Source organism: Dama dama, chromosome 16, assembly GCF_033118175.1.
Source record: "Dama dama isolate Ldn47 chromosome 16, ASM3311817v1, whole genome shotgun sequence".
Lineage (NCBI taxonomy): Eukaryota > Metazoa > Chordata > Mammalia > Artiodactyla > Cervidae > Dama > Dama dama.
This window is the reverse complement of record NC_083696.1, coordinates 31,661,447-31,681,336: the sequence shown is the minus strand read 5'-3', so window position 1 is coordinate 31,681,336 and position 19,890 is coordinate 31,661,447. Positions and strand designations below refer to the sequence as shown.

The following is a 19,890-nucleotide window of genomic DNA, read 5'->3' as shown; positions in this document are numbered from 1 at the left end:
AAATCAATTACAGTGATTCTCATAGTCACATCCATGCATCTTTGGAATGACTTCTCATCTTATCCTTTTCAAATCATTTTCATCAATATCATGAGATCAGAACAAGCCCATCTCTTCCATGAACCTCCCCTACCCAACTCTTTCCCCAAATCTCTCTCTCCTCAGAAGTTATTTAATACTTACTGTAGGCTCTACAAGTCATTTTAATAAATGAATACCACCATACATTGTTCCACACACTGTGAGAGTATCTTACCTTTGAGATCTGAAAGTTGTCAAAGGAAAGACCTGTAGACTTATTTTTCTATCCTACCTACATGCCCAGCACAGGAGCACATAACAAGCACCCAATAAAATATGTGGGAAAACTGCTTTCTTAATCATCACTTTCTAGCTATTATTCAATTTTTGCTCCATGCAATCTGTATTAATTATAATCTGTTTATAAAAGTCATTTTTAGTCTAAAAATGACCTATTTTTAACATGGTTCATTCTTAGAAAGTATAGGTTTTTTAGGAGAAAGTGAAGTGATGTCTGCAGCTTAATCTCAAATGGTCCAGAAAAAAACTACGAGGAAGCAAGAGATACGATGATAAATCAAATGTGGTAAAATGTTAACAACTGGTGGATCTGAACGAAGGGCAGACAGAATTCTTTGTACAGTTTTTGCTGATTTCCTTTACATTTGAAATTATTTCAAAATCAAAAGTCAAAACCTACCTCACTATGAAATACCTAATAGTCATGGCAATGTAGCAATCTAGTTTCTTTGCATAATCTTCAATAACAAAAATAAAAGAGCATACAGTTTTGAGAGGTAAAATTCCCAAAATGTTTATTTCAATGACCATAAAAATTGTATCAAAGCACATTAAAAAAATACTGATGCTCTAGGTTACTTTTCACTAGGAATAAAACAAAATTAAGATTTCTTCCCCCTGTTGTTTAAAATCACATGGTATCCTCTTTAAACTCCTGGAAATCAAAAATGCAAATAAAAGGGGTACTCCAGGTGCATACTTTGTGTGTGCATGCCCATGCTGTGGATTTAAATCTGCTCTTGACTAAGATATAAGAAAGAGTTTTATGGGTGGTTCATAGATTTTAAGTTTCACAAAGGCAAGGACCACATCTTGTTCACTTTCATTTTTAACTCTTAGCACAGATGTTTGATGTACCACATTTTAAAAGACTCTCACTGTTAACAGCATCCACAGCTACCTCTGACAAAGAGAGGCAGAGAATATGTTAATGGCATTTCAGCTCTGTGCACAATTACAGAACCTGTGTACATTTTGCAGCTGCAAATACTTGTCTAGGGTCATGCACAACCTGCTGAACAGCTCCAAGTACAATCCATCACCCCAGTCCACAGCGCTTTCCACTATACTTCAACATCACAGCCAGCAACCTTTACCTACACTTTGATTTACACTCTGTTGATAAGGCAAAATGATTCCCAAAGTTTCCTGTGTGGAGAGTATACATTTTGTCATGAAATAAAACCAAGGCAACAATACGCATACAAATTACAACCAATTCCTCAGTTTTTCATACTTAACCACACTTTTTTTCAGACACCAATGCTATAAATGTTATATGAGCCACTACACTATTTCAATCATTTGTAAATTTTAAGTATGCAAAACATTAACAAAAAAGATGAGAATATTTTTTAGATAAAGCTTATAGAGGTACCTGAATGCTTTTTGAGGACTCTTGCCAATTCTTCAATAGTTCTTACACAGTCCAACCCCTGTAGCAAAAATAGCACAGATTGACTCAAAAACAGAAGACAGGTTCCTAACCCTGTTTTGGTTTCATTTCCTCCAGAAATAACAAAATTAAATTCAAATTGTTCTACATTCATTTTTCTTTTTTAGGTGAGCATTAATCCCTACACATAGGAATATCCTAAGGATTTGGAAACCCTCATGCACCCTACTTACTAACTGCTCTTAGAGCAGCAAGAAAGGCTGAAATCAGTGTCCCTAGAAAAGTCTCTGAACCACCGAGAACCTCCAATTTTTCTCCTTTATGTGACAGAATTAATAAGAGAGAGCTTCTGTGGCCTGTCTTATTCATTCTGGGTAGGTCTTCATTATAGCTTAATTAAGAGCTGATGAACTGCTGTGGGGAGTGATTAAGCTCAGATTATTTCTCCATAGGACTGGTCGAACATATAATGCACAAAAAGTTATATAGCAAATATGAGTAACATTTCAAATATTTAAAAAACATTTGGGCTGACCTTTTTAACATTAAGTCCTTTTGTTGGTTAGTTGGTTATATACTTCCCAAAATTTGGAATTTAATTTAGAAATGCCCTCACAACTAGTTTATTAATCATGTAAAAATTCAATCTCAATGATGTATAATCAGGTCATTCATATATTGGACCCAATTGTCCTTATCCACCTTATTCACCAAAGTCACGCCAGATAACTTGTGGCTATTTTCTCAAATCAGATACATCCTCAAGGGACAAAACCCTGAAACTCAGAAAAGGCATAAGAAGATCCAGAGCAACAGCAGCACCACTCATTTGGATGTGCAGTATTTGGACTACTGTTGTTAAATAAGAAAGGGGATGGATTTAGTACTTCTTAAACTTTATACCTTTTCACAGTATTTTATATTTGACAAATACCATCAAGGTTGGCAAACCTTTTCTGCCTTGTGGGCCACATGGCCTGTTGCAAGGACTCAACCCTGGAGTTCGAGTGAAAGCACATGTAGACCACACATAAACGAAAGGGTGTAGCTGAATGCCAAAAAACTGACATTAAAAAAAAACAAACAGGCAGTAGGCCGTAGTTCACTGACTCCTGACATACACTGATCCAAGCTGAGGTACACAAGAATCTCCTGAGGCAAGGCAAATCTCATTTCTGTATTAGAGATAAGCAACCAAAGACGGACAAGTCTGTCTTGAATCCAGTTTAGCACCCTTTTATCCCTGTGCCATGGGCTTCCCTGGTGGCTCAGCTGGTAAAGAATCCGCCTGCAATGTGGGAGACCTGGGTTCGATCCCTGGGTTGGGAAGATCCCCTGGAGAAGGTAAAGGCTACCCACTCCAGTATTATGGCCTGGAGAATTCCCTGGAGTATATAGTCCATGGGGTCGCAAGAGTCAAGACACGACTGAGTGACTTTCCCTTTCATCACTGTATCACACTGGCTGCCTGCTAAAACTTCAGAGGAAACCTTATGTGGGTGTATTTATGCACCTGCGTCAGCCTAGTGGCTATGCCAAAGGGACATTGGAAAGGCTAGTTTGGCTTTCTAGAATTCCCAGATGTCACTTTCATATCCAGTTTGTATGACAGGTTGGAAGCACAAGCCTCCTCACATTCACCTCTAAACTTCTAATGTATTTATTTGGCCAGACAGATTGTGCCAAATGGCATACTCCATATGACACACCCTGATAAATTCAGAAAATACCATGCTGAATTGTGAATCAAGATTGTCAAAACACATGTGACAGCAAATGCAAGTTTTATGTGGTCACTGTACCTCAGCAGTTTCAAGTCCGTTAATTGTCATGCAGACATCAAGGTCACTCTGTTTGAACCCAAATCCATTTTTGGAGGAGCCAAACAAGCTTAATTTAGTTCCTGTTAGAGATATATGAAAAGTAACAACCAACCTGAGTACATTTAATTTTCTGACCAAAGCAACTCTCTTACGAATCAAAAATACTCAGTTATTAAGTGTTTTATAATAACCTCATAATAATTATTTTTTTATTAGCTAGTCTTTTATTATAGATTACTTCCTCTCAAAATTTACTATAAATAAATACAAGCTATAAAAGACACGAAAGATTATCAAATGTCACTTTATTCTTAGATGCAAGGACATTTCAAGGAAAATGTGGATCACCTAAGCACACTTAATAATGTAAGCTTACTACTTTCTAAATAAACTCACTTTTTAGAGGTCTGAACCTTGACTCTCAACTAATAAATGAAGTTCACATGTATCTGCTAAGTGAAATACTACTACACTGCAACTGTCTTCTCTGTTGTCAAAATTAGGACTGGATAGACCTAAAACCATCCTAGGAGTATCATAAAACAAAGAAGCCCTGTCCCCACCATCACTTGCAAGACTACTTTCTTATGCTCAAAATTAATGTTCTTGTAACACACGCACTCGTTCTGAAGCAAAGCAACTCTATCTTTCTTTTCTTAAAGCTAAACAATTATTTACCTGGAAACTCCTGCCTTATGAAATTTTCTAGGTTTTGCCGAATATGTTCACGTGCCTGATCTTCTAGAACAGTTGGAGAAAAATCCTCTGTTTAAGACAAACAGATACATTCAGAAACAAAGATTGTTCACATTCTCTGAAAAATATTTTTCAATAAACCTAATTAGCTAAAAAAACACAAAAACCAACCAAACCCTAAATTTTGTGTCTTCTCAGTAGACAGTATTAAGCAATGTATAATAAAGATGCCTTTTTCAATGAGTCTATCACTAAGAACTGTTCCTGAGATGGAAACCAGTCTGCACAAGGGTTCTGTTCCTGGGTTTCACAGAGGCTCAGAGCCCGAAAAGGCAGAGGGTAAACACAACAGTTTGTGAGTATATATTTATACATATATATAAAACACATTTTATATGTGTGTATATATATATATTTTCACATATTCCCCCCTAAGGAGAATAGTTTTCTTTCGTCACTTACACCCTCCAGAGATTTAAAGAACAAAACCCTGATTAAGAACAAGTGACTTATGACTCAGACAGACATCTTAACATGCAGCAATGTGATGTGTCATAATCCTCTCCTCTTAGCAGCTGCATGCCTCTCCATCAAATGGTTTTCCTTGTAGAACTTAAACCTCTGCACACCAACACTTCCCCAAAGTGATGTTCCTTAAAGGTTATTGAAGTGAAGTCACTCAGTCGGGTCTGACTCTTTGTGACCCCGTGGACTGTAGCCCACCAGGCTCCTCCCGTCCATGGGATTCTCCAGGCAAGAATACTGGAGTGGGTTGCCATTTCCTCCTCCAAAAGGTTATTAATTAGCATTAATTAAAAAGTATTCTAAGTTCAAATTTTGGAAATGTTAGATAAAAGAGTTAGTAAATAAGCTTTTAACCTAAACATTTCCAGGAGCCTTTATTGTGCTAATATGCCCTGAGAATCTCTAAGGGAGGAGGCAGGATATACAGTTATTCCCCCTTGACCTTTGGAATACTTCTTGTTACTAAATACTATTAATGGCAGGTACCTAGAAAAGCATTTCAAGGAACATCAGTCGGGAAATGATAGTACTCCAATCGTAAGACTTAAAAGATTCTCCTTCCCTGTCTTTCTTTAACAAGTATTTATTGCATGTCCCAAATGGATACACAGAGTACTATGGATACAACAGACAATGCAAAAGACAGCCTGGATAATGTAGCTAATGGGTTAGTGAGTCAGATTAACTCTTGAGAAAACATCAATTTTATATTTTGACAAATAAAAAGAAATGTTAATAACTTACTGTAACACTGAATGCAAACTTGATCTAAGATATTTGAAAATTTGGGTGTTAATGGAGGCAAAGGTTCCAGCTGGATTCTTTTGAAGTCTTCAGGACAGTCCTTCTTTAGATGACCCTCTCGTTTGCATAAACTGCAAACCACTGTAGGAGACTGCAGGAAGATGCCAAAGCAAAACAAGACTTAAATAAAGGAGCCTTGAATCTTTTTTCCAAAGTACACATTCTCCACCTCACATTCCAAAGGAATGAAAATATAGTGGCATGGCCACTCCAAACACACTCAGGAGAAAAAGGCAGTTATTTTGACTACCAACAGCATTTCTTTTCTCCTCTGCAAATTCCCAAGAGATTAATGACAGCAGCAGACCTAGTGGCTGCTCGGGAGTGACCCACTACTGAGACGGGCGGGAGCCCTGTTTGAGTACATGAAACTCCAAAGTACATGCATTAAAGCTCTTTCAAATCTCCTAGTTCCATGTATAGGAGTGGCACTGATTACCTTGCCTTTGGTGAAGGTGAGTTTACTAAATTCATAGAGGAAATCAGACTGGTCCACAGTTGAATTTTCCTCACACACACTTTCTTCTTTAAGGCTGATTTTATTAAGTTCCATTAGAAGATTTCCATCTACATGGTGTTTTCCACATTCTTTCAAGTCATCATACTTAGTAGATCCATCTAATTCCACATCCTCTTCAGACAGGGCATCCTCATCCCCTGATCCAGTGAAGGTGTTGTCTAATTCGTCTCCATTAGCAATGTCATCCTCATCTTCCCTTCGGGAAATGGAGAGCCTTGGTTCTTCCTCCTCCTCCTCCTCCTCTTCCTCATCAGAGTGAAGGATTCCTGATATCTGGCTCTGTCTTGAAGGGGTAAAGTGGCTTACAGCATCTCCGAGTTCACTGGTACCTTCTATGCTTTCTTCATCAATATCAGCCTTGGCATATGAAGTAGGAAATTCATCATACTCTTTAGCTATAGGATTTCTGAAGCCTTTTAGATCCAAATTGGCATCTTTCTCCTTATTTCCTGGGCTGCCACAGGTGACAAGCGTGCCACACTTGCTACTACTTAAAGCTTGATCATCAGCAGTCAAAGGCATCTGCTTGCCTTCCTTTCCACTTTTTTCTTTCTTATTTTTACTTCCTGTTTCTTGATGATGTACTTCAATGTCCTTAGAGTCACTAGAACTGACTCTTGCCTTAATACAGTCAGAGTTTTCCAGGTGGACACTGATGTGTGAGTTTTCCATTTTCTCTGCTGATGGGCTTTCAAAGTTTTTAGCAGTCTCTTTAAGAGTAAGTGGCTGTGCCTTGCAGGTCTTTGCAGTTGAACTGGCAGCACCAGAACCTTGAGCCAAAACTGAGTTTTTGAGTTTATCACCTTTCGCTTGTACCTCTGGATCATGTTTCGCTATTTCTTTAGAACGTTCAGAAGTACAGCTGACAGTACTCAGAGGCTTTGGAAGGCTGGATTTCATAACTTTGTGTGGAAGAGCAAAATATTTATACGTTGTCCTTAAACAATGAAGTATATATTCAAACACAGGTTGATTATTTAGGGTCCTTGCCACATTTCTTTTTACAGAGTAGGGATCTGTAATAAAAAAAAAAAATCCACTACTTCAGACATTTCTATTTCATGTTTTAAAAACCAGCCTGCTACACAGATAAAGACAACAAATAAGTAACAGTACAACTTATCATTTATCTTATGTGCTTTTTTAAAAAACTGGGGATGGGGAATAAGAAGATACAGTTTTAAAAACAAAAAGAAATGCTTTCTTAAACATCTGCTCTATGAAGAGAACCCATTCTATTCAGAACCATTACCCCTTCCCTACTCTGTGCTGTGACTGTGGAGGTTAAAAAAAAAAAAGTCATCAGTGTGGCTCTCATGCCCTCGGGAAGCAGGGTCTTCCCTCTGGGCGCTGCTGAGTGCTCTGCCTCCCCGCTCAGCCAGGCCCTGCGGTTTGTAGAGCTTACCTCCACTCTTCTGCCCTGGGAAGCCCCATCACTGAACTGGCTGGACTGAATTCAGGGGCGAGAGGGAGGCACCAGGAGGAGACACCACTTCTCTCAATCTTTTCTCCTCCCCTAGAACTCCAGCAGGTTAGGCAATTGGCCAGAAGAGCTGAGCCAGAGAAACTGCAGGGGAGGGTTTAAAAATGTGAGATCCCCATGACTGCACACAGAATTTATGCAAAATGCAAAAACCCTCTTATGCAATATAAGGCTTGAAAAAAATCAAGCAAAAATAAGAGAATTCCATTTAGGAGGTTCTTTAAATTATTTGAAGGAGGAGAATTAAGATTTCTAGAGGGGTTTCCATCTCCTGACTTTGTAAAGCTGATAGGAGTTCGTCCATTTAGAGGAATCTACAGGGCACACCAGTATGTCTTTCATATAATGGTTTCAGCTAAATAAGACTTAACTCATTTAAGAGCTAAGTGTTTTTAAAGAGAAAAGGTGTTTTTATGAATAAGTTCTAAATATTACTGCAGGTATTCCAAAAATAAACTCTCCATGGAGAGAAATTTAATGAAGAATGCTGTTTTTCATGAGAAAAGGTATTTTCCTCAACCTCTGTAAAACTAAACAACATCAGTAACAATTCATGAAAGGACTGAATCTAAAGATCCAGAAATGAGAAGAGCGAAGAGGAAAGGGGGATTTACATGTCACTTGGAAAAGACTTTTTAAGCATTTAAAGTTATTAAGCAATTTACAAAGAAAATAAGGACACAGACAGCTATGCCTTTTAGTTGCATAAGTAATTAAAAATTTTTATCACAGCACTTAAAAAACTCAGGATGAACAATTTGGTCCCTTGGAAAGATCTATTGTAACACATGCAAGATTCTCGCTATCTACTTCACCTTTGGGGTCAGGCCTACCTTACATGTAGAAGCTGAAAAAAGACTGAAATAAAAAGCATGCTGTTAGACTGATACCTTAAAAAAAAGGGGGGGTGGGGTTGGGACTTAAAGATAAATATTTTGAAATACCTTCAATGGCAATGCGTTTTTTGGGCCAATCCTTTGATTCACGAGATATCGATTCTTTGACACGGATACTTATCACTAAATCAGCCAAATTAAATTCTAAAGCGTAGAATCGGAGCAATTCCACCCAGAGCTGCCCAACTGGTACTGAAGGCTGCTGTTTTGAATCAAATATTAATGATACCTATTAACAGCAAAGAGAAAATATACAGGTTATTTCAGATGGCAGTACAATTTGAAAAATTAGAGATCTTCAAGCATCAAATTAAATAAATCTGAAAAACCTCAGCAAAGATATGAACCGGCAGTCTATCTTGATAAATCACATTCTAGGTTCTATTTTGATTGTGAGAAAACAGCATTCCTTCAGTGAATTCTGGGGTTAAAGTTATGTGAAAATCTAGTCGGTATCACAGGAATAGACAGGCAGCAGACAAGCAAGCGGCATTCCTAAATCTGACGTCTTAAGGGCAGGTGGAGAGAACCGTGCTGCCCTGCTGCTACTCTCAGCTCTGAGTCCTCCCTGCCCCTGCCGCCGGAGGGCGCCTTTACACCGTTGGACACAGAAGTGGACTGCAGCTGTGAGCAAAGAGGAGAAGGAAAAACGCTCCTCTCACGTGCTCTGAGAAGTTACATTAAGTTCATTGGTTCTTCCAGCAGCAACTGATTTTAAAGTCGAATAAATAACCCTTGATATCAGAAATACAAGTTTTCCACTCACAGACTCATGATGTGACATACTGTGATATAATACAGTGGAAAGTTCAAAGGACTTAGAAAAAGAGAGGGTCCAAATACTGACTTTGTCACTTCACAGGTTTTGACTGCTTCGTGACTTAACTTCTTCATTCTTGGACTGGCAGTATAGCTCAGAAGCGAGAGAACTGGCTTTCGAATGGGACATGCTAAGCTTTCAAATCCAGCTCTTCCATTTACTAGCTGTGTCTGATCCTGGTGAAGGTATATAAGCTGTCTAAGCCTCAGTTTCCTCATCTGAACAATGGGGATCATAGTACCCACCTCATAGGGCTGTTGGGAGGACTGAGTGAGAGAGAGTCTGTTAAGAGCTTAGCACAGTGCCTGGCACACATGTTCAAAAAATGGTCGCTATCATTATCTGCAGAGTAGGGATGATACCACCTATAACACAGGATAGTTATGAGGATTAAATCAGAAACAAGGGAAAGCATCTGGCAGACTGGTTGCTGTCTGTATTTTTTCATTTAGGTATAGTCTTTTTAAATACAAGAAATCCATATATCATTGAAACCATGTCACAACTGTAAGATGCTCTTAAGAGGTAATTTAGTTCAACTCCCATATGCTATAAGAGAAGGAACTGAAAACCAAAGAGCTTATGTGGCTTGCATGGCAGAAGAACAACGTCTCCTGATCCCAGGCCAGTGCTCTTTCACCAGACTATGCAATGGCAACACTGTCCAGACCTCACTTAATTTTAGAAGTGGCAGCATGATTAATCTCTCCAATTAGCATTCAAATGCAAAGATAAAAGTATTTAACTGGTCTTTCAGCAGTAGCCTTTCCTTCTAGGGTATACAAATTTGCTTCCAATTGCACTTTATTATATCAAGCTTCAAAATAAGTGGTGTGGTCACAGATTTATTCAGTAAATCTCAACACAAACATTCTGTGAAATAAGCTAAGAGTCATCAGGTGGATTTACAAACCAAACCTGATTAAAAATGTAGTTGTTTTGGTCCCACGAACAACAGTTGAGGACACAAAGAAAACTCCAGAAATGGAAGGTTCCATTAGATTTCACTTCTTTATCCATATATTCAACATCTCACTGAAATGACTTCACAATATCATAACATGGAACTTAAGAGACCTCTGACATACGTAGACTAGCAGTACTTACACTGTTGTTATTTTTTTTAAAAACATAGAGAACACTGTGTTTTTCAAATAAAGTAAGAGTAGTAGCTAGCATTTACTGAGTGCTTACCATATGCTCGGCACTGAGTTAAGCATTCTATAAATCAATGACCCTATGAGTAGGTACCAATATCATCTCCATTTACAGGTGAGGAAACTGGGGCACAGAAAGATTAAAGTCACCTGCCCAAAGACACACAGCTAGAAGTGGGTGAGCTGGGATACAAATTCAAATATTCTGGCTCCACAATCTGTGCTCTTAGCCACCACTGGAACCCCAAATAGACAAATGACACAAGTGGCGTGTTCTGGTGGCAGCTCAGGTAGGGTGCCACCACCATTCTCTTCCCCTCAACAAAACCAAGAACATGTGATTCACCAACATCTCCCCAATTTTAGGCCAGAGTAAACACGGATTACAGGAGTGACATGACCTGTTTGTGAAGAGCTGGGATTAGAATCCCAGTCTCAGAGGTATTTTGTGGATATTATTGTCATTTTACCCCAAAGAGATATGGGAAAGCTCATGGAGTCAAGGACTGTTTACCAATTTGGGTTAGAATCCTACTGTTACATTGCTTAGATTTTTGTTTGAAATTCTAATGGCAGCTCATTTCTAGTGCATAAATTCTCCTTCCCAATACTAACGGTATGAATAAGGACAAGTATACTACCACAGGCTTATTCAATGTTATTTTAGCAATATGAGGTTAGTTAACTTTTCTTATATTTAAACCTCATAATACCACTTAAGACCTAAGCTCTTGGAGGATAGATAGGAACTTATTTTTGAATTCTCAGCCTCTTTCACAGCACCTTACACAGAGAAGAAATCATGTAACTGTGGATTCAATGATTTCAATTTTACCTTTTATTCCTTGTCTATTCAAACTGAACACACTAGAAATTAAACAGTTATGAAACAGTTAAAGATAGCTGATGAAAGAAGAGAGGAAGACTAACTCATAAACTCCACAATTAACACTGAATTAAAAATAAATTATAAGACCAGGCATGAGAGAGAACAGACCTGTCCCCTTTTAATGGCTATTTCCTTTGGTGCCTCCTCTTTTGTTGAGTCCACATTCCCTGCAACATTATCAGTGTATTCCCAGACCACAGAGTTCTTCTCAATTTCTTTAAGGTTGAAGTTTCCTAATTTGTCTAGTGAGAATCCTTCAATCTAGGAAAAATTAGACACATGTTATAAGGCAGAAATGATTTTAAAACAATCAGAGCGTATTAATCCTGGAAGAAATGAAAAGTAACAGTTCACTGAAAATATGAAAGGCATCTTTTATCAAAAGATTATCTTTGAGACATCTGTAAATTTAAAGAGAAAAAAATCAAGGTTTTGATTTGCAAAAGAAATGGTGATTTTTGGAAATAGTGAAGTTAAAGTCGCTCAATCGTGTCCAACTCTTTGTGACCCCATGGACTATACAGTCCATGGAATTCTCTAGGCCAGAACACTGGAGTGGGTAGCATTTCCCTTCTCCAGGGGATCTTCCCAACCCAGGTCTCTGGCATTGCAGGCGGACTCTTTACCAGCTGAGCCACAAGGGAAGCACTTTTGGAAATAATTTTTTATAGATAGTCTAACAGATCATGGCCTAGGCCTAAGGCCATGGTTCTGGTGTAAAACCATGTAGGCCCAAATCTCACTCTCTTCGGCACTAGCTGTGAGACCTTCAGTAAGATCCTTGTTTTCTTCAGGTCTCAGGTTCTTGTAAAAAGGGGTAACACTAGCAACTCCTTAATGGGATAGTTATGGAAAAAATAATGGACATAAAGCATTCAGATACAGGGCATGGTATATAGTAAGCGCTCAATAAACATAAAGTGTTTCTTTGGACATGGTTAAGATGCTAAAGAAAAGCATAGGCTCAAAAGGTCTAAGAAATGTGGAACAAACTTGAACAGACTTCTTTACTGTAGGTATAGTGGGATTTTTCACAGCCTTTAAACATGCTATTAACATACATAATGAATTGTGGGCTAGGGTATGACTGTGGTAGCCTGATTCTCCAATGTATTTTCACATTAAATGGACAACTTCTGTGGTTTACCTGACAGCAATCCTAAACCGTAAGACATGTTGCTCCCCTGCTCATCAAAGTTTCCTTCTAACGCAGGATGAAATGTGGTCTTTTCTAGGGCCTAGGTGGGGCTTCCCAGGTGGCTCAGTAGTTAAAAAAAAAAGAGTTCATCTGAAATGTAGATGTGCGTTCAATTCCTGGGCTGGGAAGGTCCCTGGAGGGAGGAAATGGCAACCCACTCCAGCATTCTTCCCTAGGAAATCCCACAGACTGTAGAGCCTATAACCCTTAGTAACTGTTCTGCAATTCTTAGATACTCTGTTCCATTTCTTATTCATTCTTTTCTTCCTCCTTGCTTTTCAGTTTAAGAAGTTTCTATTGAGTAAAGCTTACTGATTTTTTTCCTTTAGAGTCCTAAGCATATTAAGTCATATTGTTAAAATTCCTGATAATTCCAACGCGCGCTCTGTTTCTTCAAACTATGACTTTGCCTTTCAGTATGCCTTATAATTTTTTTGTTGAAAGCTAGGTAAAACCCTGTGGTGTGGGGTTTTTTCCCTCTATCTGCCTGGAGTCAGGCAACGTACTGTTTGTTGTAGCTGTAGATGTCAGCGGGCTATAACTTCTGTTGGTATCCTTGTTTTTGTCTCTTCTACTGTTTTTGGGTTTCCCAAGACACTTCTTAAATGAAATCTTTCTACTGTAACCCCATTATTACACAGGAGGCTGAATGATGTTGCAGTAAGCTGTGGAGAGAAGGGAGACATCCTATAGTCCTATGAGGTCTCAGTCTTTTAGTGAGACTGTGATCCTGGGCTGTAACCTTCGTGTTTCTCAATCCTGTCAATCTGAGGTGAGACAGGGAACAACAGAACATTGGAGTCGGCTATTTTCCCTTGCCCCAGGTCAGTCAGACCCTGAAAAAACTCAAGGTGGTTCAGTTCAGTTTAGTTGCTTAGTCGTGTCCGACTCTTTGTGATCCCATGGACTGCAGCACATCAGGCTTCCCTATCCATCACTAACTCCCAGAGCTTGCTCAAATGCATGTCCATTGAGTCGGTAATGCTATCCAACCATTACATCCTCTGTCATCCCCTTCTCCTCCCACCTTCAATCTTTCCCAGCGTCAGGGTCTTTTCCAATGAGTCAGTTCTTCATATCAGGTGGCCAAAGTATTGGAGTTTCAGTTTCAGCATCAGTCCTTCCAATGAATATTCAGGAGTGATTTCCTTTAGGATCTCCTTGCAGTTCAAGGAACTCTTAAGTCTTCTCCAACACCACAGTTCAAAGCATTAATTCGGCGGCGCTCAGCTTTCTTTATAGTCCAACTCTCACATCCATACATGACTACTGGAAAAACCACAGCTTTGACTAGATGGATCTTTGTTGGCAAACTAATGTCTCTGCTTTTTAATATGCTGTCTAGGTTGGTCATAGCTTTTTTCCCAAGGAGCAAGCGTTTTTTAATTTCATGGCTGCGGTCACCATTGGTAGTGATTTTGGAGCCCCCCCAAAATAGTCTCTGTTTCATTTCCCCATCTATTTGCCATGAAGTAACGGGACTGGATGCCATGATCTTAGTTTTCTGAATGTTGAGCTTTAAACCAACTTTTTCACTCTCCTCTTTCACTTTCATCAAGAGGCTCTTTAGTTCTTTGCTTTCAGCCATAAGGGTGGTGTCATCTGCATATTTGAGGTTATTGATATTTCTCCCAGCAATCTTGATGGGAGAAGCACTCTGTGCTTCATCCAGTCCGGCATTTCACATGATATACTCTGCATCTAAGTTAAATAAGCAGGGTGACAATATACATCCTTGATGTACTCCTTTCCCAATTCGGAACCAGTCCGTTGTTCCATATCTGGTTCTAACTGTTGTTTCTTGACCTGCAACAGATTTCTCAGGAGGCAGGTAAGGTGGTCTGGTTTTCCCAATCTCTTTAAGAATTTTCCAGTTTCTTGTGATCCACACAAAGGCTCTGGCATAGTCAATAAAGCGGTATATGTTTTTCTGGAACTCTTGCTGTTTTGATGATCCAACAGATGTTGGCCAATTTGATCTCTGGTTCCTCTGCCTTTTCTAAATCCAGCTCGAACATATGGACGTTCATAGTTCACATACTGGTTAAGCCTGGCTTAGAGAATTTTGAGCATTACTTTGTTAGTGTGTGAGATGAGTCCAATTGTGGGGTTGTTTGAACATTCTTTGGCATTGTCTTTCTTTGGGACTGGTATAAAAACTGACCTTTTCCAGTCCTGTGACCACTGCTGAGTTTTCCAAATTTGCTGGCATATTGAGTTCTGCACTTTAACAAGGAGGTTCAGTTCAGCTGCTCAGTCGTGTCTGACTCTTTGTGACCCCATGAACCGCAGCACGCCAGGCCTCCCTGTCCATCACCAACTCCCGGAGTTTACCCAAACTCATGTCCATTGAGTTGGTGATGCCATCCAACCATCTCATCCTCTGTTGTCCCCTTCTCCTCCTGCCCTCAATCTTTCCCAGCATCAGGGTCTTTTCTAATGAGTCAGCTCTTTGCAACAGGTCGCCAAAGTACTGGAGCTTCAGCTTCAGCATCAGTCCTTCCAATGAACACCCAGGACTGATCTTTAGGATGGACTGTTTTGATCTCCTTGCAGTCCAAGGGATTCTCAAGAGACTTCTCCAACACCACAGTTCAAAAGCATCAATTCTTCAGCGATTAGCTTTCTTTATAGTCCAACTTGGCTCTGGTAATACTGTTTCCCTTGAGGGCAGGCTTTTACTTTAGACAGCAGAACGTTCTAGGCAATGTCAAATTGACCACTTTTTTCCTGGATAGAGGATTTTTCTTGGATCTTTACCCTGAGGAACCTGGTGGGCATTTCTGGAGATAAAACTCATGAAATGAGCACCCTATGAATGGGCCCCCTGCTGTTTTTCACTTTCATGCTTATCCAAACAAAACTTTAAGAATCACGGTTTTCTTAGCCTGGTAGTGGTTCCAGTGGCAGGATTCTGTTCCTGGGTTTCTGCTCTGACAAGTTACATATCTGCCTGTCTCTCCAATTGGGGGCCAGTGGTTTTCTCCATGACCCCACTTCTGAAGGATCTAATAAGAGTTGTTGATTTTCAGCATGCTCAGCTTTTTTCTTTTTGTGAGGATGGAGCGATGACTTCCAAGATCCTTATATGGTGCACTGAATTGGTCAACAGTCAGTCAGAGATGTGCTGAGTTGCCAGAATTAAGGGTTACACTTCTCTGTATTTTCCTTCTTTGTTTTTTTCCCCCTTATTATTTGGTGGCCCTAGTTCCTCTGCCCAGAAAGAGGAGTGGCTTTTCTACTAGTAAAGCCACTGAAAAACAGGAACTCACTCTGTGTTGGGTCACTTGCTTAATTTTTGGCTTCTCTCTAAAGTCTGTCTGAGTTTGTTCAGTCTCCAGAGCCTTCAGGTTGTTATTTTATGTGTTTTGTTGAGAATTTACAGCTGTTATTTCCAGAAGGATCACTTGTTTACGAGTTCAAGCTTCCATACCGTAAGTGGAACTTGACTTTCTATTGAAGGGGAAAAGGACTACATCTGTTCTCCTGCCTTGTTCTAGGAGTTACACATGATCTCATTTCAAAATTTCTCAGATGAGTCTTTCCCCAAAGCTCAGAGATTAAACAACTTGCTCAAGGTTACAAGGATTTTAGTGGCAAATCCTGGGTGACTCTCAGGGCTGTCAAACTTTTAACACTTGACACTACTCTTCTTTATACTGTATTATCTGGCATTCTTAAAGTGAAAATAATTGTTTCCTAAGGGTTAAGTTTATATAATCTAAAATAAAAATGATTCAAGAAAATATTTACTAGGAGACTAGTAAAATATTGTTGTAGGGGATAAAAGAGGCTAAGAAGACAGGGTTACATCTATTCATCATTCACAACTCACATATCAGTATCAAATGAAAATAAAACAAAAATTTTAATTGGGAGTAAAAGGTCAGAAAGACAGTCTCCAACATGAAAGAGATCTAAGTAGGTTGGGAGAGAATGACCAAAAGATTTTTGAAAACACAGATCAGAGCACAGAAATATGACAGTCTAAACTTCTTGACAAAGAATCTAATCTTATTCACCCATGTATTACTTTCAGGGCTTAGTACAATGACTAACATACAGAGTGATTTAAAGATTTTGAAGAAGTTAATGGTTTGGATATTTTCAAACACATCATTTTGAGGTTTTCAATAATTTTCTACAGAAACAGTGATATAAAATATCTGACATGAACAAGGCACTGAACTTCTTTTCTGTCACTTGTATATTTTTGATTAATACTCTAGCAGAAACCAGCACACCGATAACTGACTAGTTTAAAAAGGTGAAAACTAAGATCACTTTGGGTCAGGCAGTAGTCCACCTTATTTGATATATACAGTTCAACCCAGTGTTTGACCACTATATACTTGTTTTTGTCATTAAAATTTCCAATAAATAAAAGGCATAATCAAAACCAAATTCTGTCATCTTAGAGAACTTCTAGTATCACTGCCAAGGAAATAATACACTTGGCTATAGACAAAGGTATTTATGCTTCTCTTAAGCAAATCCTGAGGAGACTCCATCACCAGAAGAGAAGCACTTTTTTTCCTGCATCTTCACATCAGTGACAGATGCCCACTTCAGAGATGATGAAGACACAAGAAAAGGCAGATTTTACTAAGACAGCAGTGATATGGCAACACAACCAACCTCTTCTCACACATTTTTTGGCCCAGGAGTCCAACTGGTTTGGTTGTATCTTACAGTCCTATCTCTCTTGGATCAAAGTGAAAAGAAAACTTCAAAGACTTTTTCAAAGACTTTCACATCAGACTTAGGTCTGATGAAAAGGGTTATTTGTCAACTAAGGGTTGACTTTGTTCTCTCACCCTTTTTTTTTTCATGAGGAGAACAGACTGGCAAGGATACCCTGAATGTTTTAACTTCAGTACCACAAGCACAAAGAGAACTCCCTTTAGGTAACTGGGTCGCAGCACAGCAGACTGCAATTCCTAAAGCCAGGACAGCGTTTCTGCTTCAGCCTTTTTCATCTCAGGGCCTGCCTGATAAAGGTCCTTGCTTAATTCTCAACACATTTAGTATAAAGAAAAAAATTCCCTAAGATCTTATTTAATATATATATATATATATATATATATATATATATATATATATATATATATCTCCATAGTTAAGAACTATGGCTCTGGAACATCTCCTCCTTAAATGATGAGAATCCTGCATATGGTAAGAAGACAAGTAGTTAAAATACTGGATGTATCACAGGAAGTTTTACTAAGTGACGCTTTTTATAAAATAAGGATACACGTAAGACTTTTATCAAGGAATTTTACCTAGGGATTAAAAGTGAGGATTTCAAGAGAATGAAAATAACCTCATTTTGACTTTGAGATGGCTCCTTCTTAAATCTTACTATTTAAATAAATCAGCTCAACTTTAATTTATCCAGAAAGAAAGAGTGGTCACCTTACTGAAGTCTTATTCATCTTAAAGATTACAGCAAAATATTATTTAAGAGGTGACTTCTAAGTTCTGCATCTTGTGGTATGAGTAGCAATCTAAGCACTTATATTTTCCTTTGTTTCACAGGGAAAAGGGTAGAAAGAGAACAAAAGACCAGTAAAAGAAAGTGATAGTGAACTGAATGCTTCCTATGGTCTGTCTGGAGGTGATACATAAATTCAAAGTATCAAATTAAAAAACTGTACCCAAAGAAAGTGTGTAGCAAATGATAATGTAGGTTCACATTCTCTTGTCTTACAAACCTCAAGATCATGTGCTCCATAAATTATGTTTCTTTGGTTTAGAAAAGTACCAGTCTCCCTAGCAGAGTATATGGCAGCATCTTGTAGCCAAATACATCAATATTGCAGCAGTGAGAGGTATGAATTTTCATAATAATATGATAAATAAATTCACGTCAGTTCTGGTTAGGTTTTTAGACTTTGAAATTATGCACAAGGGATTGTGGCCCCATAATAAAATCAATATCAGATATATAAGCAAAAAATGTTTTATACCCATGATCCTAGATAAACAGGCAGAAGGGGTTCTTTCCTCTGTTGAAGAAAGAAAACGGCCATCAGAGCAAACACATAAGGTGGCAAACCTCCTTCTTCAGGGCGATCTATGCTGCAAAGCTATAAATAAGAGAAAAGAGGATAAGATTCTTTTGTACCAACTTGTCATTTATGCAATTTGGTCTAAAATCTTTTAATTCATTTCCATTTATCACGTGATTTAGTCTTCAAAATGAAACTCCATAATGACAAAATACCCAACTTCCTTATACTTATGTTGTAAACACATATTGTGGTTTTCAGTGACAGTTTCCACTTCCACTTTTTCATTTTGTTAACTAAACTCACTTGTGAAAGGCTCTAAAAATCTATTCTTTGATATCCATGGTAAATCTATTCACTTGGTTCAAAAACTTGTTAATAAAGTCAAAATAATGATTCAATCCCAAATGTAAGCCAATTGACTGCTCAGTTTAATGGTCCCCTCATGCTTAGCTGCTACCTGGAAAATGCATGCTTTAGTCAGAAACATAATTAGAGGAAAGAAAGCAGGCAAACCAATTAGCACTGGCAGAAAATAACAACTTAGTGATGAAGTAGGAGGCTGCTTTCAAAGCACAGCATATTGTGATTACCAATTCACTCAATTAAGAGTGGGGCATCCTCTGTCTCTGTTGCATCTTCGGACTCAAGCAACAGGAATTGTCACTGCCATATCCTAATCCATAAAGCTTTTGGCTTTTTTCTATACAGAATCTCAAGTTTATAATTGTGATGAGACCCTACATTTTGGAGAAATGTTAGATGCTCTCATGTTCATCTGAGCATTTCATTAGGATACCATGTTTAAAATACTGCAGAAATGTAAAGCAAGATCAGATAGTGGCTTTCATTTTCTGGGAGTCTTTGGGTATATTACTGGGGCTTCCCAGGTGGCTCAGTGGTAAAGAATCCACCTGCCAATACAGGAGATGCAGGTTCGATCCCTGGGTTGGGAAGATACTTGGGAGGCGGAAACGGCAACCCACTCCAGTATTCTTGTCAAAATTCCATGGACTGAAGAGCCTGGAGGGTTGCAGTCCATGGGGTAGCAAAGAGTCAACATGACTGACTAAGCATGGGTTTATTATTGGATGGTATAAGAGGCTTTATCTCAACTCTCCTGTATCTAAGACTTACTTCAGGAAACCAGTTAAAGTGTAAACTCATAAGCCATAACTCAGATTTGACCTATAAATCTATTTTTTAATAAGTATCATAAATCAATGATCTTTTGAATAATATGCTATAGTCAAACAGAAACAGTTTTTCTTTCTATATACATTAGAATTTCTAATACTCAGATGCCAACTCTCTTGATGTCTGTAAATACGCATCCAAACATTTAAGATTA

The 19,890-nt window shown here is 38.6% G+C and overlaps 1 protein-coding gene across 9 annotated transcripts in view; it reads right to left on the bottom strand.

The window, feature by feature from the left end:
• Positions 1-19,890, bottom strand: part of TUT7 (terminal uridylyl transferase 7) — a 59,568-nt gene that overhangs the window by 26,700 nt on the left and 12,978 nt on the right. For all 9 annotated transcript variants that reach the window (XM_061163713.1, XM_061163710.1, XM_061163717.1 and 6 more), the window contains exons 10-17: positions 18,498-18,617; positions 11,439-11,591; positions 8,513-8,693; positions 6,005-7,101; positions 5,506-5,656; positions 4,219-4,305; positions 3,520-3,620; positions 1,700-1,757 (exon numbers count right to left, since the gene is read on the bottom strand). In XM_061163713.1, coding sequence (XP_061019696.1) covers positions 1,700-1,757; positions 3,520-3,620; positions 4,219-4,305; positions 5,506-5,656; positions 6,005-7,101; positions 8,513-8,693; positions 11,439-11,591; positions 18,498-18,617 — 1,948 coding nt within the window. The remainder of the gene's footprint in view (positions 1-1,699; positions 1,758-3,519; positions 3,621-4,218; positions 4,306-5,505; positions 5,657-6,004; positions 7,102-8,512; positions 8,694-11,438; positions 11,592-18,497; positions 18,618-19,890) is intronic.